Here is a 24,706-nt window from a genome sequence, read left to right as displayed (position 1 = left end):
CGGGCCTGGCATTTGCTGCCGCCCCCTGTAGTTCGCTGGGCGTGTCTGTGTGTCCACAAGTGCGTGAACAGAGATGGGAAACAGGTTCCGGGTCTTCCCCTGGAGCCCGGGGCCTGTGCGGGAGGGGCAGCTGTGCTCCGGTTTGCCCCAGAAGAGCGGGCAGAGGGAGGCGTGAGGATGCGCTGTTCACCCTTGTGGGCTGCCGAAGCCCCTGCCCGTCCTCCGGAAGCAGCGTCAGGGAACTAGGAGAGCCACCTCCACGGCTCGGTCACATGGCAGAGATTGGGGTGCAGGCATCGGGGTCCTTACCCACACCGAGCGGCTCCGAGTTCCGCTGAGAGCTCATGTGCTCCATGGTGCTGCCTCTCACCCTGAGGACTGAATAGCTGGCCTGAGGCTCGGGGTTGCCCTGGAGGATGGTGGGGAGAGGCTGCAGATGCCCCTGGTGCGTGAGAACTGGATGTCAGAGGGAACATGCCTGCCGCAGCCACACACTTCCCTCCTCCCGACCGCCACCCATCGCAGCCAGAGGGCCTGTCCCAGTGCAACCCCCCCCACACACACACACACACACATACACACACACAGCTCTGCACAGCAGTCACGGGAACTCACACTCTGCCGTCTTCCGGAAAGACTGCTCACACTGTGAAAGGACAGAGCGTCCCCGCCACCTGGTTCCTGTTAGGGGCCCTGCTTTCACAGGTGCCATCCCACCACCTACAGAGAGGACGGTTCCCGGTTGAGGGGCCACAGTGCCTCAGCCCAACAAAGCCCGATCCATGCCAGACAGATACCAGGGTGGGACCCCCAGCCCTCCCTCCGCCTCTCGCCTCACTCCTGTCATGTCTTGGAGGTCGTCTGGGCAGAAGCTGCCTGTGGAATTCCTGCCAGAGCCGGCCTCCCCTGGGTGTGGGGAGCCTAGCAGCACCCGAACTACCCTCGGGCTGAAGGATGGGCTCACATCTGTCCCTGCTGTGCCCACTGACCTGGGAATGGGCCCAGGAGGGGAAAAGGAGGCGGCTGGAGGACTGACGAGAGAGCACCCAAGTCCAGGTGCGTTTGGAAGTCAGGAGTGAGGAACCAGCCAGGAGCTCGGTACTGACCTGGGGCCTCCGGACGCCATTCCCGGCTTCCCCGCTGCACCCCAGCTCCTGGGCCCCTGCTTTTCGTCAACTCTGAGCATCTTGGGGTGGGGAGGAGGCCTTAGTCTAGCCAGGGGCTCTCAAACATGGAAACAGGTCAGGATAACACCAGGCTCCCCAGACCCTTCTAATCAGAGTGGGGTCCCCACCCCAAGGGCATTGAGAAAGGCTCCCCAGTACATTCTGGTCTAACCGCTCACCAGCCAGCCTCTGCCTCTGCCTCCCCCTGCCCGTCTAGAATTTGCTCCTGGCTGTGCCTCGAACCTGGCACTGCCGTCTCCAGAGAGCGGGCCTCACTGTTACAGAGAAGGGGTCCGTCTGAGGGCCGTCCGAGGCACCGGGGAGTTGGCTGGAGCACAGACTGGCCATGTAGCCCAGTGCCTGGCGGGACAGCTTACCCGCCTGAGGAGTGGGGGGCAGCTGTGGGGACTGGGGCACTGCGGGGAGCCTCCTGTCCTCGGGTCTGCGGGAAATATCCCGTCCAGACTCCCTTCCCATTCTTGAAGAGCTACCCTGGCACCAGCAGACCCACTGGCCACCCCCTGCCTCACGCAGGAGAGTTGTGGGCTGTGGCCATGTAGGAGATTGCCCACAGCCAGTCCCCAGCATGCCTGTGTGTACTCTGGTCGTTGTCACTCCACACCCACGTGCGGGGCCGTGGGGTGTGCGCGTGGAGCTGCCCCCGGCACTGGGAATTGACCAGAAGTCAAGGGGCTCGCTCACTGTGGCTGCGATTAGAGCTGAGACCAATGGGGAGACAGGTCAGCTGTGGTGCAGCTGAAATGGGCCACAGGACAGAATTCGAGGGGAATGTGCCCAGAGAGCACTGGGCTGTCACACTCTCCTCCGAAGTGCGGCTGCAGGACGGGTGCAGCAGCTCTCCCCCGGGGCTCCCTCCGGGCCTCCCCCGTGTCCTCGCCCAGCTGACACCTCTCCCCTCACCCGGGGCTTCGCCAGCCCGGCCGCTTGTCGCTCCCTCTCCGCCGATAGCCCGCGCCTGTCCCCAGGGCTGTGGCATTTATCTCCCCGCCCCGGAGAATGTTCTCCTGTCATCTTCTGCAACAAGTGGTTGCAGTTTTCAACATGAGACTTAAAAAGAAACAGGAACCTGTAGCTGAGGAAAGAGGAATGTGCCTTCCACTCTACACTGGGGACACCTTGACATTTAAATCCAATTACCCTTTCCCACTCTTGATGAGGATATGACGTGCAGCTACAGAGCATCCTGCTGGATAAATACATCCTATTCTCTGCTGCTCAGAACTCCCAGGGGCAGGCTGGAGGACGGGGTCACGGACTGGCCACGTGAGAAGGCCCTGAAAATATACGTTTAGAAAACGTTTGCAGCATTTTGGCCTCTGCCTTTCCCGAGTCATCGGTTGGGGAGAAGGAACAGCGGCAGGAGCAGGAGAACCCTGTCAGTCTCCGCAAAGCGCCTGCGGTCGTTCCGGCTCCCAGCCCTGGCTCTCGGCAAAAGGCCACAGCCCAGGTGGCTGTGGTGGAGCAGGATTCGTTCAGCTCATCCCCGCACGGCTTCAACGCTGCAGTCCCTTGGAAGCCAAGCTGGGAGAACTCCCAGGGAATCAGCACGCTGGTCAGAGCTGGTCAGAGCGGTCATCTATTCTGATGGAACCATCGGTTCTCTGGCATCTGGAGGGCTGGAGTGCAAATTCTCCAGCAATGTGCACAGACTGTTCCCTGGCAGGAGAGGGAGACAGTGGGAGGAGAGGAAATTGCTAGGATTAGAATTCTGCCTCTGCCTTCTAGAAGGGCGCCCCCCTGTGGGCAGTATCCAAGGAGACCAGCCCAGCTCCCCACCCCAGGCCTGCCCCTCTTCAGAAATCCCCTTACCACCTACAGTTACAGGTCTGCCTGACTCCTCGCTCCATTGCCGTCTGCAGAGAGAGAGGTCAAGAAAATGTCAGTGCCAGTGCGTGAGATTTAGTCTCGTCTTAACTGGGCTCCCCCGCCTGCTCCCTTCCCAGCTCATTCCCAGGCGTGCCTCTCACCAGATGGGGTAGACACAGAGAGTCCTGGGAGCAGGAAGACTTCTCCCCCCTCCCATCAGCGCCCTCCCACAAAGCACAGCTGTGGTGGTGCCTGGCCTTTCCCGGGTCCCCAGCACGGTCACCCCTGAGAGCCTCCACCCCCCGAACACAGTTCCCAGAGGTCTGCCTCACTGGTATGGGTCCACGGCCCCTCTAAGTGGCCAAGAGCCATCCTAGCAGCCTGTTAAGAGCCATCCTAGCAGCCTGTTAGCGCCCGACAGAGTGCTCCCCTGTGGGATTCTCTTCCTCACCCCAACTCTACGTTCCACTCTCTCAACCAACACCCTCGAGACAAGTTCTATGTACACGCCTGGCTCCTGCCAGTACCTATTTCTGGGTCACCTCTTGGGGTCTAGCCCGTCCTCTTCACATGTGTCAATCCAGGTGTCCCCATCCCATTTCTCAGGGCCCCCTTCCATGTCAGTCTGTGCCTGGCATTGCTGAGAATTCACCTCTGCACCTGGGAGTCTCTTTATAGGCTGCCAGAGAAGCCATAACCAGCCAAGTCCATTGTCACTAAACTACTGCTTGCCCCATGTCTCACAGCCTTCTGCACGCCAGGATATGGCTGTCCCCTGCCATGCCATCCACTTCCCACCAGAAAACGTGTCAGCAGTTGCATCGCTGTCTCTTGCCAAGGGCTACCTGTGCCCACCTACCACCAATTCTGGGGTCCCTGTTGCTAGCTGGTCACCAGGCCACTCAACCCTCACATTCCATCTTAGCACCCACTTTCTCAGACCACGGCCACCAACTGGCAGATCGCTGGGAAGGAGGGTCTGAGACAGTGGGGACACCTGTGGGGAAGAGAGGGCAGCAAGAGTGACAAAGGGAGGGTCCGGCTTGATGTCGTCAGCCCGTCCCAGGTGGAGCTCAGAAGCTGGGAGGCCCTGCAGAGTGGCCCAGGATGGACGCGAGGGCCTGAGCCTTTATAAGCAGCAGCCCGTCGCTGGGTGCAGGCAGCCCTGGGAGCAAGGTGGGCGGCGGCTCTGCAGCCAGGAGTGAGGCGCGGAGGGAAGCTCGGCTGCAAGCTTCCACAGCGGCTGCTGCACCCCGTACCCCACAACTCTAGCTGACCCAGCCTCCCGCACCTCTGGCTCCCAGGCCCTGGCCCCTTACCCCACGGACAAGGACAGCAGTGCCTAAGGCTCGCTTTCTGAGGGGTCAGTCTTCCCAAATTGCTTGGCTTACTCAGGATCATTGAAAATTGACTGTAGCTGATGTTATTGAGTTCACTTCTTTCTGTCAGTTTTATGAAAGCTTCTCCCTCCCAGGTGTTGCCATTTTGTTTCTGAGATACAAGCAAGATCTTGGCAAAGCAGAAATAGCATTTTTTTTTTTTAATATGCCACTTGAGAGTTCTAGAATATGTTCACACAACTTTTTATCAAATTAACTGAGGCATAATTGATATATAGGAAAACACATTCATTGTGAGTTTGGACAAATGCACACCATCACCCCAATCCAGATCACACAGCAGTCCCCTGGCCTGGAACATTCCTTCATGTCCCTGCTCACCGAAGTCCCTCCACCACGGCCCCATGGCAACCACAGGTCCCACTCCACGGCCAGAGATCAGTGATGCTTGTGGAACTGATAAAAGAGAGGCCCCACAGGAAGTATAGTTTGGCTTATTTTGTTCAGCCTGGTGTCTGTGAGCTCCATCCGTGCTGTCGTGTGTGTGTGTGTGTGTGTGTGTGTGTGTGTGTATGTGTTAGTCGTTGGTCTCTTTAAGGCCCGCAGCACCGTTGTGTGGCGAGACTGGTGTGTTTATCCCGCCCCTGGCGATGGGCATGCTCAGTGCAGCCTCGGATGCAGGCAGCATGGTCCTTAGAGGCGCTCAGGCAGGAAGTGTGGCCTGCCCGCAGCTGTGCAGCCAGCAGTGCTGGGAGGGGGCTCCACTCTATCACTTAACTGAAGAACCTAGGAAACAATGTCTGGCCCAATGGCTGGTGTTTTTCCAGAAGGTTCTCTGGGCTTTTTTTTTCTTTTTTTTTCCCCCCTGCTACCTGAGTTAACATCCTTTCTCAATTCAGGGTAATGGTCATGGAGGGGCAGACCTGCAGAGCAATCTGTTTGGGCACGTGCATGTCGAACGGACTATATATCATGACATCAGCCATTCTGAGAAAATTGCTTTTCCTCCCTGAATGCCAACTCATAAATAATTTCAGGTTGGGAAGAGCTCTGCTAAGCATATGCTTGACTTCAGGGAGGGGCCTATAAATACTATGAGCCACAGGACAAAACAATGAGGGGACAGATTTGTGGGGTCGCTTCTCGTCTGGACCTCACTACAAGGCGCTGTGTCGGAGGCGGCGGGCGCCCCCGCCCAGATCTGCGTTCCCAGCGGCTGTGCTCAGCTCACAGCTGCGGCTCCACCGGAGACCTGACCTCTTCCCCCGGAGGTGATGCCTCCCCTGAGAGGTGGCTCCAACCAATCGCACGCCGGTATGTGTGCTCCGGGGCAAGGGACCAAGCAACAAGCAAAGCCCAGGTTTACAGGTTTATAACATTTGTCCGTTTCTGTGCTGTAAATACTCCCACTGTGGCCAATTCCAAGCTACCTTGCAAAAATAAATGATAAGTTGCTTAAGGGTACACACACACACACACACACACACACACAGAGATGTTTTAAAAGACAAATGAATGATAAACAGACTTCAGTGTGGTGGCTAGGGTGGGATGTGATGTCTGAGGAGCAGAGGAAGTTCCAATGATGCTGATAAAATGGTTTTGTAAGCTGGGTGCTGAATACAGGTGTGTGTTCTTATTCTTTACTAGAGGCCTGGGGCATGAATTCATGCACGGTTGGGTCCCTCGGCTGAGGTGGGGGGAGAGACCACAGGAGGTTGGCTGTGGGAGTGCACTGACCAACCAGGAGGCAGCTCCTGGGTTGAGCGTCTGCCCCCTGGTGGTCAGTAAACATCATAGCAACTGGTCTTTCGACTGTTGGGTTAATTTGCTTATATAGGAGGATACTGTATGTATTGTCACATATTCTCTTTGGTGTGAATGAACACTTCACAACAGAACAGCTCTAGGCAAGCCTTTCAAGCACACAGCTTGAAGACTGGTCTCGGCCTCCTGCATGTGCCTGCTGGGTGCACAAACTCAGTTTCCCAATGAGCTCTGTGCAGGAGAAGGTGGCCCATGCCTGGTGATGCCGTTCCCCTCAGGGTGGGCAGCAGGAGGAGGTGAGCGAGGGTGGTGGGCAGACTGCCCTGTCCAGCGCTCCCTCCCCCTGAGGGCCGAGGGGAATGCCGATCCCTGCTCACTGGTGGAGTTCTTTTTCAGACCTAGCGGGCTGTGAGAGCCAGGCCTGCCCACTGCCTGGGACTCAGTGTTCAGACCTTGAACATCTAAATAAGCCAGGTACTTACCAGCTCCCTCCTCCTGCGGGTGAGCTTGGGCAGCCCTCTCCACAGTCCCCGCCGTTACCCCACCTTCCACGTGAGGGGGTGCAGGCCTAGAGCAGCTCTGGGACTGGCTAAGGCCCCCAGCTGGCGAAACGTGGGACTACGACTTCCACAGGACGGACTGCTCCTGTGCCACCCGGTGCCCCCTGGGGTCTGGTGTCAGCGCACTGAGCAGCTGTGGCCTCCGCAGCCCGGGTTCCCCGTGACCAGAGCCTCCCTTCCCGGAGGTTCTGCTTCTGCATGCAGCCCAGCCGGGGGCATCTGCTGGGACAGGGAGACGGCGGGTCGGTCCTGACCTGGGTGCCCGGGAGCTTACTGTCTGAGCACCACTGGGGGCTCCTGTGAGCCCACGAGGCAGGCTGTTCACATGTTCTTTCCTCCCAGAGACACGTTTGCCTTTGGGCACAAAGCCACGGCCTCCCTTTACCGAGATGACGGGCCCGGGCTGCAGGCAGACACACGGGCCTGCAGGCCCTCATCGCTGAGCTGGAAGCCAGTGCCAAGAGGGAGGAGGGCCCACAGTTCGGAAGGCAGCCAGGACTGAAGACAGGGAGCCGAGGGGAGATACAGAAGGAAATGAGATCAGGAAGCGGATGTCCCTCAGGTGCACACACTCACCTGAGGGCATCCGAGAAGTTTCAGCAGCTGTTTCGAAGACCAGCTTCTAGGAGGGACTCCACCCTGACCCCACCCCAGAGAGGCCCTGTGGGGCAATTCAGTGCTGGAGAGAGGAGCCACGAGCAAAACTGTACAGGAAAGAGTAGGTGGAGAGGAGAGTGGACCCTTGGGCCAAGGCCAGCCAGGTTCAAGTCCATGCTCAGCCACGTACCAGCTGTGTGCCCTGCAGCTCAACATGTGGGCATCTCGGCCCCTTCCTGTGTACACTGCGTGGGCTTCTTGGAGGGCCTAGGGCTGGGAGGGTCTTCACAGCGAGTGGGAGCCTAGAATCAATAAATACCCTCACTGGGAGGGCAGGGGCTCCGGTCCCCCGTGAGGCCAAGCACAGGGACAAGCTCTTTCTCCTCAAAGTCTCGCTCACTCCTCTCTGGCACCACCTGGACTGTGGGCCTGCCCTGAGGAGAAGCCACGGCGTTGGCACCTCCTTGGGCCGCCCACCTCGGCCTTGGGCCAGCCGTTGGTCGCAGAGACTGCCAGCAGAGAGCCACACCCACTCCGCCAGCAGCCCAGCTCCGAGAGCCCCCGCCCGGACCCTAACTCTAAGCTCCTGATTGGCTTCTAACTAGTTGTCCATTAGGAGACCAAAGACAAAAATGGACAAAGCAAGATAAAACATTCTTTTTCGCTTCCCACAAATGTGGGCACCGGAGTCTCGTGGTTCTCACGTGAGGCCCTGGAGACGAGACCCTCAGACCCTCAGATTGAGCCTCCCTGCGGCCAGCGCCCGTGTCCCTCAGCGGCCGGGCAATGCCCGCGCCAGCCCCTCACCCGCCCTGCCACGCCAGGCGGGCGGAGGGCTCACTGTGCGCTCAGGCTTGTATCCAGCACAAGAGGGCGTGAAGGGGACGCTGTAAGCTCTCCTTTGATAGTGAGTCCCATTTCCTCTTTCCGTTGGTTTTCTTGCAACAGACGCTGTTGCAGAAAGCGGGACAGAACGGACAAGGTGAAAGGGGAGTAATTACCTCGGCGCAGAAGCCTCCCCAGCGGGCGCCAGGGGCTGCGGGGCAGGGTGCCCACGCCTGCCCACCGCTCTCCGCCGGGCCTGGCTGCCCGCGGCGGCGGCGGGAACACACGTGTTCGCAGGATGCTCGGCGCTCCCGGTGTGGGGAAAGCACAGAGCGCCCTCCCGCCGTTTAGTAACTTAGGACCACTTTTCTCCAATTAAGCTGAAATTGAAGGATCCTCAGACGTAGACATCCACGTGAAGTAATTAGTGCTTCGAATGCTGATTGTGCTCAGATGTGCCTTTGCCTGTGGGGGCTGCCTGCAAGCGAGCACGGACGAAGGGAGTCCTCTGTGGAGAGGAGCAGGCTGGCCCCCCGGTGTCCCCAGACTGACAGCCCCAGGCCAAGACTGGGACATCACTGGTGCCATTTGAGACTGCTGTGACCCTCCTCGCAGCCAGTCCCATGGCCCAGGCACCGACAGGCAGGGCTGTGTAATGGTTAGAATGAGGGCAGATGGAGTCTGGCAGGTTTGGCCTAGACCCCCTGCTCTGACGCCCGCTGGGCCAGCGATGTGTCACCTCTGAGATTCCCTGCCTTCACGCGGAACACTGGTGGTGAAATCCATCTGCAGAAACACTGAGAGCCTCTCTTTGCCACCCTGTGTCCTCAGCGCCCACTCCGGGCAGATACGGGCCCATTCTCTGCAGACTGCCTGCCCCGGGGGAGGCCTGCAGCTGCCACTTGTGCCCTGAGAGGACGGGGTGTGGGGGTTGCCCGCACCCACGAACCCGCTCACACACCTGGGAACCTCTCTGCCTCCGAGAGGAATGCACTCCCTGAGGCTTTTCTTGCTGTGACCTTGTCCGCAGGCAGGCCCAGCCCAGCTCTCGGCAGAGATGACAAAGCTAAGAGGCTTAAGCTTCTTTGTGTCGCGGGTCCTAAGGAAATCCACTTAGGTATTCTGTGTTCCCGATCGCCACATAATAAGGTTCCTTCATCTCGTGTTGTCATGGGAAGTATATATTACCTGATTAATATTAATGTGTTGGCCGATTAATATTAATATCCGATCCGATCCATACTTCACAAGGCGCCGGTGTTGATGAGCCGCGCGGAGCCCAGGCAGCTGTGGGCGGGCGGGTCCCCGGGGCCGGCAGGAGCCCGGGCTGACCCCTCCGCCCCCTCCCAGCCGCCGTGTGCGGCCGCGGCGTCGGTCAGCGCTGGCCGGGAGTGTGTCTGGACTCTGATGGTGGCAATTAAAATTCTTGCACCCAAGACAGCAAATTTTATCGTTTAAACTGCATTTTACATTCTCCCAACATATTTTCCCAGTAATGCTGTTAAATTACATGATAAAGGCTATTTCTTGCTTCTGAAGTTGAAATACATTACCCTTATTCCTTATCTGCCTGGAATTAGAGAGGTTTTGGCCTCATATGTTCAGGTTTCATTATCAGAATTTGCCTGACTTTATAAAACAAACAACGTTTCGCCTGCCCTTGTGCTAATGGAAGAATGATAGTAGCTTTGTTTTCTGAGGTGGAGAGCGCTCTCAGCACTGGGGGAGGGGAAGCACATGGTTTGCTGCAGCCAGATGACCCCCCAAGGTCCAGGGGTCAGTGGGCCCTGGCGTACCTCTGATTTGGAGGTGCCACCACCCCTGTCACCTGAGCTTTGGGGAAGCCGACAGCCAGGGCTGCCAAACGTCCTGTTCCTCTTGCTCACAGGGAAGGCACCCAGAGGCCGCCCCTGTGGCCCCAGAGCTGGACTGTAGCCCGGTGGGTTCCCCAGCCTCTGTCTCCCCTTGAGCTGCCTACCAGTCCAGCCCCAGCCCTGGCCTGGTCCCCATTTCAAATCCTCTCCTTTCAACCTCAAACCATCAACCTACCATAATTCAGCCACCCGCCACCCCCATTCACGCTCTACCACCACCCATGCCCCATCCCAACTGCAGTCAGTGTGCCACTCATGTGCCGTCTCCCCTTCTCCTGTGCTCCACACATCTGGCATGGAAGACACCCCTTGTGCAACACGCAAACCTCTCCCCACCCTGATTCCCTTACCCACAGCGCCAGTGAAGTGCACCTGGTAACGGACCACCTTCCTCCAGTGCCAGCGTCCTGTCCCCCGGCATCATGACCTCTGGTGTGGCATTGCAGGCCACGGGGCTCTGCTGAGAACACATCTCTGTGCCTCAGGAAGAGAGCACGTGGCCAGACTGTGTCTCCTGGGATGAGGGGACTCTAAAATGTGGCCGAATCCACCTCCTCCTATTCTCTGCGTGGATGCCATGTGCAGGGTTAATTTTACCAGTAAGGAGGCTCCTGCTCTCACAGCTTTAGCTGGGCTGGTGGGAATGGTCAGACTGCACGCAGTGTCATCTCCAGCCTCTGCCCTGCCTCATGGGGCCAGCCAGTCCCAGATGTTGGGGGCATGGTGACAGCCTCTCTGGCAGAAGACCTTAGCCGAGGATGAGGACGGGGCTGGGGGAGGGGGCTGCCCGTTCCTTCCTGGGCCCGTTTGGAGGTGAACCTTGATGCTGACTTCAGTTCCGCTGAGCTCTTTTCTGCAGGGCGAGGTCTCTGAGGAGAAGGCTGACTCCGCTGGTCACTGAGTGAGAGGTGCTGGCCCCGGGGTGCTGTCTGCAGCCAGCTGGCCCTCATGCTTTCAAGGAGCTCAGCCTGCAGAGTAATCCTAGCCTGGCCCCATCCTGTCCCCACCAGGACAGCACTGCAGACTGGAAAATGGCCCCATGTATTCCAGAAGCTGTCCTGAGCACACGAGAGAGGCGTGTCCCTCAGGAGGCATGTGGGTCCCAGGGCCCCTACCTCAGCCGGCTCGTGCCCTCCGTTGAGGAGGTGGCAGGACAGACAGAGAAAGCTGCAGGTGCGTTCTCAGGATGGCCACCGCCCACACGTTGCCCCCAGCACCCCAGAGAGTACCTTCCGGTGAATTCCCAGCTCTTCCGAAATCCCTGCCAGCTCCAGGCACAAATTCTCACCAAAACCTCAGACATTCAAAGCCTGACGCCCCTGCCCACGCTCCCAGGCCTGACAGCGTGTTTGTCCTGCTCCCTCCGCCCGCCTGGGCATTACAGCAGCCCCTCCCCCTGCGTCACCTCCTTACACACAGGAGCATGCGGGGCGCCGTTGTAAGCATCCCCCGTGTGATTTATTGCCATCATCACAATATTTTGTTTGCAGCTGTAAACCTCCAGACATAAATCAAGTCATTAGAAAGAATGACGTTTAATCCTGCAGAAGATGCCGCGGTGGGCTGAGCAGCCCTCGCCGGGCTTTGGAATCATTAATTCTGGAGAGGATGGCCCCGTGCACACCACCGGCAGCTCTTCTCCGCCACACGCGGGTGTGGAAGGCCAGCGGCAGGAGCCCGGCTGCTTTGGGTCTTGAAATAGCGCGTTCCTGACTGCAAAGAGGTGCCCTCAGCACAAGCCCAGCCACGGAGCCTGGAGTCCTCATTCCGCAGGAAGTGCACGCAGCCGGGAGGGGCCGCGCTGCGCTGTGATGTCTCTCTCGGCCTGAGAGCTGCCGCGGGCCGGACTTCAAAGGCAGCAAGAGAAGAGCTCAGAACATCTTCCGCTCTCCCCCCACGGTGACCCTGCCACCCTTCCAGCAGCCATTATGCGAGGCCGTATTCTGTTTGCAAAGCCACGGTCTAATTCCCAGGCTTCGCTGCAGACGTGCAGGCTGACGCTGAGCCTGGAGGGGCCTCGGGCAGGACGGTGCCTCCCGGGAAGCCAGCAGCCCCCACCCCACTGGGCAAACTCCACACCACACGAGTTCCCTGCCTTTGGGGCCTCTCGAGTTCAGGAGACGCCTGCACAGTCATGGGGAGGGGAGGAATCGGCCGAAGGGTCACCTTGAACTCTGGCATATTCTAAGTCCACGTGACAATTGTGAAAATTCTGGGTGACATTTCCAGTGTTTAGCCCCCCTTCTCGTGCTCAGAGCTAGTGAGGGTGCTGTCAGCAGCGTTATGTCGGCTGCACGGCCTACGGGTGTTGGAAGTCGAAGGGCCGGGTTGCGTGTTTGTGCGTGGACACTGTCTGCCCCACACCCTCACTGTTTCCCGAGAGCTTCAACCTGGAGGTCTTGTGTCTCCGTTCAACATGGCCTACCCAGTCTTCTCCTCCATCAGCTCCTCCCTCTCCCCGACTTCCCTCAGACAGATGTAAGGGTGGGGACCAGTCTTGCCCCTCAGGCCTCACCTGCCCCTCAGGCCTCTGACTCCACAAGCCCTTCAGACTGGCACGTGGTTGTTCTCCAGAATCTGCCCTCTCTCCTCGTCTCCCTGCCCTGCTTGAGTTCATGCCCCCCATTCCTCACCTGCCTCAGGGCTCACCCTCCCAGGCCGTTCCCCAGCCACCTCCAGAAAGCCGTGGCGTGTGCAGCCGCAGGCCCCTCCCTGCTCCGCCCTCTCAGCATGTGATTGGTACCCCAGGTCAGGCCATCTTCCATGAGCCTGGGCTGGGTGCATGGGGCCTGGGGGTCTCTGTGCACATGTGCTGCGCGTGTGGAGTGCAGCACAGTGCGTGGTGACGGGGCTGTGGGACAATAGTATGTCTGCTCCCCAGGATGCCCTGGGCCTTCCAGGGTAAGCCCACAGCCAGCCAGGGGTTCACTGCTAGACCGACCAGGGGGCTGGGCAGAGGAGAGCCAAGGGCTGACCAGCCAGAAGGGAAGAGAAGTGGGTTTTGACCAGATGTCACACAGCCAGCCGCTGCAATGGCCAGGACGGATGTCTGTGTTCTGGGGCTTACCCCTCAGAGAAGCCGGAAAAATCCTCAGGCCAGAGGCTTCCTGAGCTGCGGGCAGCCCCAGCTCCAGGTCTGAGGCTTCTCACCTCTCCTCTCAGAGGCGCATTGCAGCCACCCAGACCCGTGGCAGAGGGCGTCCAGACTGGCCGCCGGCTCCCAGGTGTGCAGCCCCCTCCGGCCTGGCCCTTTCGGGATCTGAGTTGTCGGATGCCCTGTTCTGCTCGGGGGCACACAGGATGACCCCTGAGCGGCAGCTGCCCATTCATGGTGCCTGAGCCAGGCCGGGAAGGGTCTGCCGCCCAGAACTGGGATGTAGAAAATGAATAGTGGTGACCACTGTGCACGGCCATTTGGGGCTGTCTTATGAGGATCTGAGCATCCACCCCTGAGCCCCTAGGCAGCCCTAACAGGAACCTGGCTCCCCGGGGGCTTGGAGAGCCACCTCAGGAGTGAGAGGCCCCGCAGCAGGTTGGGGGTGGAGCATGCCAAGAAAGCGTCAGCTCGGACGGATTTGCTTTTGTGGCTCTTCAGGGTCTCAGGCAGCAGCTGCAACCATCTGACAGCCACAGGCCAGCTCCGTAATTGACGCTGCAGCCGGAACAGCACATCCTGAAGCCCGGCCAGAGCTGGGCCGATCATTATCTTGAGGCCCGGCCATCTCTGTAATAAGGCTGCCCCGCTGGCAGCCCCGATGGCCTGACTTCCCGGAAAGGAGTGCCTGTCACAGGCCAGCCAGTCAGCTGCTGGCACTGCTCCTGGTCAGCGGGGCCACTCTGCCTCCAGCGCGACTCACTCATTTTTATTTTCTGGTAACCCCCGGCGGGAACTCACCAGTATGTAAGCCAAATTAGACCCCTTCCTACAGAGCTGGCTGCAGAGCGGTCGCTAGGTGCCCAGACAGCCAAACAGGAGTCGTTGTGCTCCTCCCATTTGGCAGGCCACAGCCGCTCGGAGCCGGCCTGGGCGAAGGCAGGGCACTGCCGGGACTTCAGGTGGTCAGCCGCCTCAGCGCTGCGCCTTCTCCTCCGGGAAGTGCTGGTCCCACGCTCTCACGGGCCCTGGAGGACCACAGGCCGTAGAACTTGTTCCTGTGCTTTCCGACTGTCCTCAGCACGTCTACATTGGGAGACCCGCAGCATCTCCTGCTCAGCCAGCTCTGCCCTGCTTTGCAGGACATGGCACCAGTGCCCTCCCCCCGTTCAAGTCGAAACCAGAGTCTCCCAGTGCTGCTCGCGGCAGCCCCGGACCGCAGTGCGCCAGGAGCTGGCTGGTTCCAGCCCACAGGGCCAGCTCCCTGTCCACATGCGCAGCCTGATGCCGTGATGGGAGCATCCACCAGGGAATCAGCACACACTGGTAAACACTTGCCAGCACACCACCCTGCCACCAGTCCTCCTGAAGCACTCGCCATGTCCTCCACCTCCTGCCATCAGCCTCGGAGTCCAGGCCTCGCACATCCTGCCTGGATCACGCAGCATGCACTGACCCGGCGTTTGTTTCTGTCTCCAGCTCCTCAACTCAGAATGGGGCTTAAATTCAAAATAACTCCCTGCTTACAGCCCTTGCAGGCGCCCTTGGAGCTTAGGGGGTAAGGTTTATGCCTTTGCCAGGACCACAAAGCTCTTTTCATGCTGCCCCTGTGGCCCTGCCATTTCTTGACCCTTCAGTCTCTACATCCCTTCATCCCAGGAGCCCTGCCTCATGGTGCGAGGCCACCAAGCTCTGCCCAGAAGACCATCATCGCTGTCAGGTGCCACGGAACTGTCTCCCCCTTCGGGAGCCCTCAGCTGAAGCCGGGGTTGCGGACATTCCCCAGTCACACGCTGCCGGCCCTGTCCTCTGTTGCTGCCACGTGGAATCACTGTTCAGTGCCTCACGTCTTCGCTGGACTAAACTCCACAAGGGCCGGCACCACGACTGTCTCATCCGTGGCTAAGGCACCATCACCAGCGCCTAAGACACTGCCTCGCACACACGGGTACTCAGGAGTGAATGGGCAAATGGTGTAGGACGTACAATTGTTCTGCCACCTGATACCCTTGCTGCCAAGGTGCTGGAGGGAAGCAGAGGGGCCACCAGGGGAGAGACGGGCTGCAGGGGCACGGCGGCCTTGCCGTGAGTGAGCGCTTGTTCTCTGCAGCCGCATTCACTAGCTCCTGCCTATCCTTCCAGGCCCACGTGTGTGAAAGAATATGCAAAGGGAAGAAAAGGCATGACCTTCTGGAAGCCATGTGCCACGTACTCTCAGAAACCATCCAAAGACATGAACCCGCCCAGCACACGCCACAGCAGCAGCTGGAAGCATGCACACGTGTGGCACAGAGAGGTGGTGGGACTCATCCCCTTGGCATGGGCCCTGCTCCATGCAGCGTGCACATGTGGGCTGCAATGCATGGCACGTGTGCGCTGGTGCCACACACCGAACGTGGTGGGAGTCCTCCAGCTTCTAACAGGACAGCTTCAAAGCAGGAACTGAGGACCCCCTCCTGTGGACAGATGTGCACAGGGAGGGTGCTCAGGGACACCCGCCCCCTGCATTTGACGGCAGATGAGCGGGAGGGGAGCAGCGGGACAGCTGCTGGGTTCGAAGAGCAGCTAACTGGCTGGCTGGCTGACTGACAGGCAGCGCCTAGGCCCCACTCTGACAGCTCCAAGGGGCCTCGCAGTCCAGGCTGAGCTGACAGGGAACTACCCAGTTGAATCGTGGATCCTAATCACGGAAGCGAGGGAATGGAATTGCTAAACAAAACAAGCAGCGGTCAGAGCTGTCAGGGGCACGTCAGCCCGAACAGGAAGATTCCCGTGCCCCTCCCACACTGCGCTGGTGAGGAGGTGGCTCAGGGAATCTCAGCTGCTCCGAAGGGGTTAGGCGACCTGGTAGCTTCCATCCGAGGCCCTCTCTGTGCCAGCACTGTGCATCGTTTCATTTGCATATTTGCGGACCTGTAGGATGGCTATTTTTTATCCATTTTATAGATGAGGAAACTAAGGTTCGGTGCAGTTAAGGGATTTGCCAAAGGGGTGTGTGTGTGTGTGTGTGTGTGTGTGTGTGTGTCTCTCTCTCTCTCTCTCTCTCTCTCTCTCTCTCTCTCTCTCTCTCCCACACCCACACACACACTTATTTAAAAACTCTGGACCCCTTGTTAAAAGCTATGGAGTCTCCAGGCAAAGGGAGAGGCCAAAAGCCTCCATGAGTTCAGTTTTTTCAGAGCACCTGGGGAAGCCCATCCGCAGAGGCCGAGCAGGAGGAGGGGGTTTGGCCTGACTCCCGCCATCCCCAAGGCCCAGGAGCCACCTTAGGGTTCCAGGAGCAGCCGGCAGCTTTGTCCAGGGCAGCCCCACTGCCTGGCACACCATCTCCCTGCCCTGCACCCCGGGCAGCAGAGGTGGGCAGGCGGTGACTGGGTCTGGCCTCCAGGCTGTGACTGAGGCCCTAGCACAGGGTTTAATGAGTTGTGTTTTCCTGTGAAGACGGTGAGAATTTAAGGCCCTTTGGTGAGGCTTCTTCCGTCTGAATTCTGTGCTTTGAGTCCGGGCTGCCCTCTAATTGCTGAGTGTGTTTAAACTTTAGTTTTGCATCTAATCTGCATAAATTAACAATCTGCCCAGTTGAAGGGAGCTGCTCACAATGAGGAGAGGCGGATGTTGGGCAGGGGTGCCCCTCCGAAGGGCACAGCCTGAACTGCTGGGAGAAGAAAGAGCCGGAGGCGGTGTGGCCACTTCGAGGCCCCAGGCCCCAGGGGCAGGCTCCGGCCTGTGCCCCCACATGGCAGTGGGGCCGCCAGCTGAGCGTGTTAGAGTTCTGATCCCACAGACCTCACACAGTCCGGGTGGGGTGGACGTACCGTCAGCCAGGGCAGCTCCTGTCTGCATCCAGCTACTTGGTTGGCAGCTGCCACCCAGACATGCAGACCCTCCCCAGGCTGCCAGGCTGCGCTGGGGACGTCACTGCTCAGGTTGGTGGGCTTCTGCAGGGAGGAGCCCGATGCCTTTCCCCCTCCAGGGCCAGCTCCCAGCCCAGGCAGCAGCGGCTTTTCTACAAGCATTTGTTGAGCTCCTGCTGTGTGCCAGGCGTCGTGCCAGGCTCTGTCTGGCACAGATGGACCGACACGGTCCCTCCCCCACGAACATGGAGAACTAACACCATCCTGTTCCTGACGAGCCAAACCCGCCCAGCAGGGGAAACATTCTTCACTTCCTCCAAACGGTCGCCTGGCCTCCCGAGTGCTCCTACAGCCCCTGAGGTCACATGTCCCCTGAGGTCACATGTCCCCTGAGGTCACATGTCCCCTGTCAGGAGTTGAATTGTGTCCCCATTGAAGTCCCAACCACTGGCACCTGTGAATGTGACCTTATGGAGTTTTGCAGATGGAATGGAGTTAAGATGAGGTCGCTGGGGAAGACGACCATGAGAAGTGGGACTTGAATGGCCACAAACCAGGGAACCTCTGGGGCTGCCAGAAGCTAGAAGGGGCTTCAGAGGGAGAGGCCTGCTGACGTCTTGACTTCAGACACCTGGCCTCCAGAGAGGATACGTTTTTGTTACTTAAGCTGCCGGTTTTGTGGGCGTTTGTTAGAGCAGTCCTAGGAAGCCAATACACCCTGTGATGGTTATTTGTGTGTGTTAACTGAGCCATGGTGCCAGCTGTTTGGTTAAACACCAATACAGATGTTTTAGGTGCGATCAGCGTTTCAATCAGTAGCCTTTGAGTAAAGCAGATTACCCTCCATAATGTGGGTGAGCCTCGTTCAGTCAGTTGAAGGCCTTTGGGGAAAGGACGGGGCTCACCAAGGGAGACAGAATTCTGCCTCCATGCAGCCCCCAGACTCAAGCCGTAGCATCAGCTCTCCCCTGGGTCTCCAGCCTCAGCCTGCCCCGCAGATTTTGGACTTGCAAACCTCCTAATTGCTTGAACCGATTCCTTAAAATATATGCCCTTCCATGTATATATTCTCTGGGTTGTTTCTCCGGAGGACCTGACTAATCCAGTTCATCAGTCAGAAACCTTCCGTACTTCCTACTGGGTGGGCCTGGCAGTTCCCTCAGGCTTTCCTCCCTCACCCCTGTGAGCAGCATACCCACCCTAGCTGTGCTTCCTCCTACCAGCACCCCCGTGTTGCACCTTGTGGCTCATCCCTGCTGTTTGTCCCATCCACGGACGGGCTCTGCAGGAGGCCTTTCTGTGCCACGTACATTAGGCACAGGAGCGGCTGCTCTCTGGCTGGCATGTGGACGGTGCAGAGCACAGCAACAGCCTTCATCCCGCAACTACCAGGGCCTCTGGGGTGGGACCGAAGCTTAGGCTCGGGATCTCACACATGGGGGTGCCAAGACGCAGTGGGTGCCTCACTTCCAAGCGTCTCCCCTGGTTCAGGCCAGCCTGAGACTCCTGAAGCTTCCTGGCCTGATGGGCAGCCTAAGGGCATGTGAGTGTGCTCACAGGTGGGTGTGGCCACAAGGCTCACAGGGAAATGTAGCTCGGTCCAGAAAACCCCAGGGATCCAAGGAGCACAAGTCTGAAATTCTGCCCTGGGCAGGGATTCAGACTTACCCCCACACCAGGTGTGCCTCCTGGGCCTTCAGTTCTCCCCTCTCCGACCCTCCCTGTGGGCCTGACTCCTCAGGATGGCCCTGCCTTTCCCCAGGCCACAGTGTTCAGAGTGGCAGGACCCTCTCCCCACTGCCTGCCAGGGCCTGGGGATGGGATTTGAGCAGCCAGAAGAGCAGTCATTCCCCTTAACCATGTCCAAGGGCTCCAGAGACACATCTAGCCCTTTCCAGGCACTTGAGCCCTGTTTGGACCCCTGTCAGTGTCACGTGTCTACACAAACTGGCAGCTAGGAGTTAGAGTTTTTGAGTTGAACCCAGCGAGCTTTCCTCCTGTGACTAGCAGGGCAGGGGACCTTCCCGTCCCACTGCTCACCTGCCAGTGAGGCCTCTCCCAGCTCCGCTCCAGGCCCAGGCTGCACCGTCTAATTCCAAGCACTGGCTCTGCACACCCCTGTCAGCCCGGGCCTCCCCCCGGCAGGTAACCAGGAAGCTTTTCAGCCAAACACTCGGAAGAAAGCCCGTGAAGAGTTCACCATGTGGAAGCCAGTCCCCATAACTCACACCTTGTTTGTTCTCACCGATGCTAACTCTTACTGTGTTGTGCGAATTCTAATTGCTCTACGTATGTCATCTATCCAGAAAGAGAAAGTGGTGGTTTATTTTTTGCCAAAGTGCAGGGGGATTGTTAATGCTATGTTGAAAAGAGGGGACGGGTAACTCAGATATTGCAAGTGGAGTATACATGACTGGCCTTGGGATTACCGTCCTAGGGTGGAGGTGGGGGGATGGGAAATGAGTGTGGCAGCATTGGCATTGGGTGGACAAGGGGGCAAGAGGTCATGGCTTATGTTGCTCAGAAAACCCAGTTTTACCTGGATTGTATGCTTATTTGGGGGTTTGGGAGGACTGATTGTGATTATATTGGGGTCAGGGCCCTCCCTTCCGTAACACCCCCCACCCTCCACCCCCGCACCCTGCACCAATTCTGCTGGCTCTTGGTGGCAATACTGTTCCTTCCCTGTGGGGGCAGCAAAGGCAACGCTGCCTTCACTTGGCTCTCCGTGGAGCTGTCCAGGGTGCTGAAATGCAGCCCCTGGGGGATACGCAGACCCCCAGTGTCAAGATGCCCAAGGTGCTGGCCTTCCCTCGTTGAGAGCTGGGTGGTCTTTGCTTCAGCCTTTATGCAATCGGTGTGTGGAAGAGCAGGTCCTCCATGGGGAAGGAGCACGAGGCCTCTGCTAGGGGAGAGCCCGTGACATTTCCTTTGTTAGAATTCTGCCTTTATTCCAAAGGGCCAGTCTTTGCCCAGCAAGTTGCCATAAGTTGAAGGGTTTGGAGCATAGAGCGTGTGGCACATATAGTCTCCCAATAGGACCTGTTGTTGGGTTTTTCTTCACAACGGAGGCAATTGCAGCCAGGTTGGCTTGGTTAAACAAAAGTGGCCAAAGGTCAGGAGACTCACCCAGAGCTAGGCTCTGTCCAGCTAGAACATTTTCTCCAGCCTACGCCCAGGGCTCTGGCCCTCCCAGCCTCCGAGTGGACACACCTGTCCAGTCTGCGCAGATAAAATGGGACAGACTCCACAGCCCATCTCCCTTCGGACTGCGGGGACAGGGCAGGTGGGAGGTCACAGCCGTAGGGGCTGCAACCTCAATAAACACGTTGTCATCGAGCCCACCAGCCGGCAGGATGCCTTTTGTAAGTGGCTGCTCAGCCCCACTCTTGGCCGGGCCTGGCATGACTCATTTGCTCCAGAAAAGGAACATAAATAAGTGCCGTCGCACCTTGACAAGTTGACAGGGTTGACAAGCAGAGTAAATTCCTGTGTCTGAAACTGAGCAGGAGAGGTGGCTTAGCAGAGCCAGCTGCCATCACCAGAAGAAAATAATTAAGGAGACCGGCAGTGTGGCGGGAAGCCGAGTGTGAGGCTCTGGAGAAGGGCTCTGATCAGCGGCTGCAGGAGAAAGCAGCTGTGCCAGGAAAACTGAGCCGGAAGCTCACGCTGGGGGTAGCTGCCATGAGGGGGGCGAAGGGGGCAGCGAAAGGAAGCAGGACCTGGGCTGAGAAGGGGTCCCTGGCAAGGGGCTCAATTCTGAAGGCTCCCATCTCACAGTCAGGCACTCCCTGATCGTACCCCGTACCCCCAGGGGTGCAGCCACTTCTGCCTGGAGCTGCTCCCCAGCCTCGTGGAAGAGTCTGGAAGGCCTGTTTCAGAGCTCGCCCACCTCCACACACTTACGCACATAACCTTGGCAATGCTCAGGAAGGCGGACACTCTGCCCTTTGCCCAGGGAAGGGCACACCCCTGTTCTGAGCCCAAAGGGATCAAAGAGTAATACTGCAGCAGAAGAAGGAGGCAGCGTGCCCAGTTCCGCCTTTATTCCCACCTCTCTTGGGACTTGAGAAAGGTCCCAGCAGGCTCAAGGATGTCAGGCTTTCAGTCCAGGGATGCTGATAAGGAGACATGCGGGCACATCCTCAGCCTGACCGGTATGAGGCCATTGCCATTGCAGTGGCTGAACAACAACCTCAGAGAAGCGAGTGGAGTCTGGGGGTCAGGGACAAGGACCGGGACGTCCTCTCACTATCTGGGCTCCGGCCACTGGACCTCTGTGAAGCCCTCAGAGATGCAGGGGAAGCGCTGGGCCTCCAGAGTGCCCACTCCAGCAGCCACCAGACTCAGTTTACTTACGTGCGGGGAGGTGGTTCTGATTGTGACTGGCTCTGGCAAAGCCTCGGAGTGGGAAGGGGCTCTGAAGTCTCCCTGGCCAGCAGGGTTGGATGAAGGAAGCCTAAATAAGTTCCCCGAAGGAGTCCTCTTGTCCTGGACATTCCCCAGAACACACCAGACCTGCTACGAGGCAGAATCGTCTCCTCTGGCCAAAGGCTCACCTCCGCAGTGCTTGCTCTCCTGGGTGAGCCCAGCCTCAGCCCAGGCAAAGGGCCTCCCTGGTGAGCAGAGGGGACACCTGGAGTGTGGCCAGGGATACGCTGCTCTCTCTCCGTCTGCCCCAGTCACCAGGGAGTGCTTGCTGGACACTGTGCCTGGGCTCTGCTCGGCCCTTTGGAGGAGAGCAGATTGTGGTCAGCTCACCCCCAGAGCCCCAGGGCCAGCTGTGAGGCCAACATCGCAAAGTGGATGGCTCAGGGACCTTCTCAGAGGGACGAGGGGAGACCCCAGTCCAAGGAGAATGAGTGTGTTCCAGGCACGGGCCAGGTGTGTGCAAAGGTGTGGGTGCAGGTGTGTCGTATTCTGAGGACGGAACATCTGCATGGACTACACCCGGGCAGAGCCAGCAGGGCAGAACACGGACGGCCTTTCTGAGGGGCCCTTTACCCTCTGGTTTGGGGACAGGGTGAGGTGGAGAGTGGGCTGTGAGGTTTCTGGATTGCGCAGGGTGCTTTTCCAGACCTTCCAGGCCACATTAGGAGGTAAGACGCCAAGAAAGGAGCATCAGCTGGCAGCCAAGGGGACCAAGTCTTTCCTGCGCCCCCATTTTCCATGTGGATAGGGGGGAGGGGCCTCTTCTGCGTCCCCCCTGCACTGCCTTTTTATGGAGCCTACCCCAAGTGCCCATAAGCAGGTCCCTGGCTCTTCCACCGCTAATACTGTGCTCTCTGCTTGCTTTTCAGGAGTAAAGTTCAACATCAGGCTACAGCGGCCGCGCGACGTGAGTTCTGATAAATCTCAGCACGGGCTGCCTGGGGAAAGTTGGCGAGGGCCGGGAGAAAATTTGGAGCTCACATTAAACCCATTCTTGGAAAGAAAAATGTGTCCGGCCCCTCCCGGGAGGCCTGGGAACAAAGCCCGGGGCTCTGGGCCATGAATTTCCCTTTCCCATTGGAGGGCAGCTTTGGAGTGTGCTAATTGACTCAATAAATCTGAGCCGGCCTCCTCCAGACACCCGCTCCCCAGCCCCGCTGGGCCGGGTTCCTGGGAGGCCTGCGCCATCTGGTGGCCACAATGACACTTGCACCTCAGGCCATGGCCAGCTGAGGGGAGGACCACAGGGATGGTCACAGGGGCCACAGGGCTGGGCAGGAGCTGGACCAGAGAGGTCACATTCTGCAGGGTCAGCCGGCTCCCTCCCCCTCATCTGAGACACGCCCCTGTCACAGAGCGGGGCGGGGGGGGGGGGGGAGGACAGAGGGGGCTGGGCATGGCGAGGGCCAGCCTGAGTGATCTTCTGGGTCCAGCTGTCCTGTCCATCCTGGTAACCGTTTGTTTCTCTTCTTGCTGCAGGACTTCCCGCCAGGTGGTTCCCAGGATGGAGTTTTTAAGGCGCCCACCGAGAGGGTGGCCAGAGATGCGTCCAGCCGGGCGCCCAGAGGCCTCCGCCTGCTGGTGCCTGACCCCCCTCCAGGCCACCCCAACACGGGGGCCCGCCTGCGGCCCCGGCAGCGCCGCCGCCGGCTGCTCATCAAGAAAATGCCCTCCGCTGCGGCCACCCCTGTCCCTGCCAACAGCTCCACGGGCTCCGCCGCCCCGGACGGCCACTGGGCCCGCCTGCAGCAACGGCAGCGGGAGCGCAAGCGGGCGGTGGGCGAGGCGTGCGCCAAGTTCCGCGCCGCCGGCAGCCGCAGGCCCGTCACGCCGCGCCACGTGTCCCGCATCTTCGTGGAGGACCGCCACCGCGTGCTGTACTGCGAGGTGCCCAAGGCCGGCTGCTCCAACTGGAAGCGGGTGCTCATGGTGCTGGCCGGGCTGGCCGCGTCCCCCGCCGGCCTGCAGCACGACGCCGTGCACTACGGCGGTGCGCTCAAGCGGCTGGACGCCTTCGACCGCCCGGGCATCCTGCACCGCCTGCGCACCTACACCAAGATGCTCTTCGTCCGCGAGCCCTTCGAGCGGCTCGTCTCCGCCTTCCGCGACAAGTTCGAGCACCCCAACAGCTACTACCACCCGGTCTTCGGCAAGGCCATCCTGGCCCGCTACCGCGCCAACGCCTCCGGGGAGGCCCTGCGGACGGGCGCCGGCGTGCGCTTCCCCGAGTTCGTCCAGTACCTGCTGGACGTGCACCGGCCCGTGGGCATGGACATCCACTGGGACCACGTCAGCAGGCTCTGTAGCCCCTGCCTCATCGACTACGACTTCGTGGGCAAGTTCGAGAGCCTGGAGGACGATGCCAACTTCTTCCTGAGCCTCATCCACGCGCCGCGCAACCTGACCTTCCCGCGCTTCAAGGACCGGCACGCGCAGGAGGCGCGGACCACGGCCGGCATCACCCGCCGCTACTTCGCGCAGCTCTCGGCGCCGCAGCGGCAGCGCGCCTACGACTTCTACTACATGGACTACCTGATGTTCAACTACTCCAAGCCCTTCGCCGACCTGTACTGAGGGCTGGCGGCTGCCCAGGGGCGCCCTGTCCGAGGGGCACGGTTCCAGAGCCAGGACCCGGGACGTACCCAGAACACAACTGGGCTCCGAGGCCGTGAGGAGCTGTGGCCGCTGCAGGCCCCGGTGGGCCTCAGGCCTTGGGTGGGGACCCTGGCCCACGTCTCATAGCCACTCCCTTCCCTCTTGGCTGAGGGAGATGTGGAGGGAGGGGTGTGAGCGGGACACCCAGGAGTCCCAGCTGCCCATGCCCAGCTCAGCCCAGTGGCAGGATGGCCAGGAAGCCTGAGGCCCGAGGAGGAGGGCCCGGTGGTGAGGGGTCTCCCGCAGTCCCTCCGCCATTGCCTTGTACCAGACCACATGGTTTGCAGCTTTTCTATGACCCTGGAGGAGGTTCCGAATAAAGCACACGGTTTCCAGAGCAGCGGTGTCTACACTGTGTGCGCGGGGGTGGGAGCACTGGCCCCTTCCCGGGGCAGTCGCCCGCAGGCCCGGGGGCAGGGAAGTCCCGGGCCGGAGTGGCTGTGTGTGTGACAGGAGCCGCTCGCAGCAGCTTCCATCCGGGGCCAGCTCCTCACACTCGGGCCTCCGAGGCCAGCACTCGGGTAACCGGGTCCTCCTGTCTCAGTACCAGCACTCACGTCAGTAAAAAGATAGACCTGTCCCCACGGAGGCCTGTCTCTTCTTGTCGGGGCACTTTGTGGGGGCTCCCTGGGGACTGCCAGGGCAGTGACGAGCTCTTTGGGCAAGCTGCCATTTGGGGCTGCCCCTGGGCTTGCTGCAGGGCAGGTGGGTGCCAG

General features: G+C 59.5%; 1 protein-coding gene across 2 annotated transcripts in view; it reads left to right on the top strand.

The window, feature by feature from the left end:
- CHST8 (carbohydrate sulfotransferase 8) overlaps positions 1 to 24,327 on the top strand; it is a 101,623-nt gene extending 77,296 nt beyond the window's left edge. For both annotated transcript variants that reach the window (XM_036440597.2, XM_036440598.2), the window contains exons 3-4: positions 22,205 to 22,242; positions 22,815 to 24,327. In XM_036440597.2, the coding sequence (XP_036296490.1) occupies positions 22,205 to 22,242; positions 22,815 to 23,909 (1,133 nt within the window). In that variant the 3' untranslated portion in view covers positions 23,910 to 24,327. The remainder of the gene's footprint in view (positions 1 to 22,204; positions 22,243 to 22,814) is intronic.
- Positions 24,328 to 24,706: the final 379 nt, after the last annotated feature.

Source organism: Pipistrellus kuhlii, unplaced genomic scaffold (genome assembly GCF_014108245.1).
Source record: "Pipistrellus kuhlii isolate mPipKuh1 unplaced genomic scaffold, mPipKuh1.p scaffold_m20_p_17, whole genome shotgun sequence".
NCBI lineage: Eukaryota > Metazoa > Chordata > Mammalia > Chiroptera > Vespertilionidae > Pipistrellus > Pipistrellus kuhlii.
The sequence above is the reverse complement of the archived record's forward strand: the minus strand, read 5'-3'. Positions and strand labels throughout refer to the sequence as shown.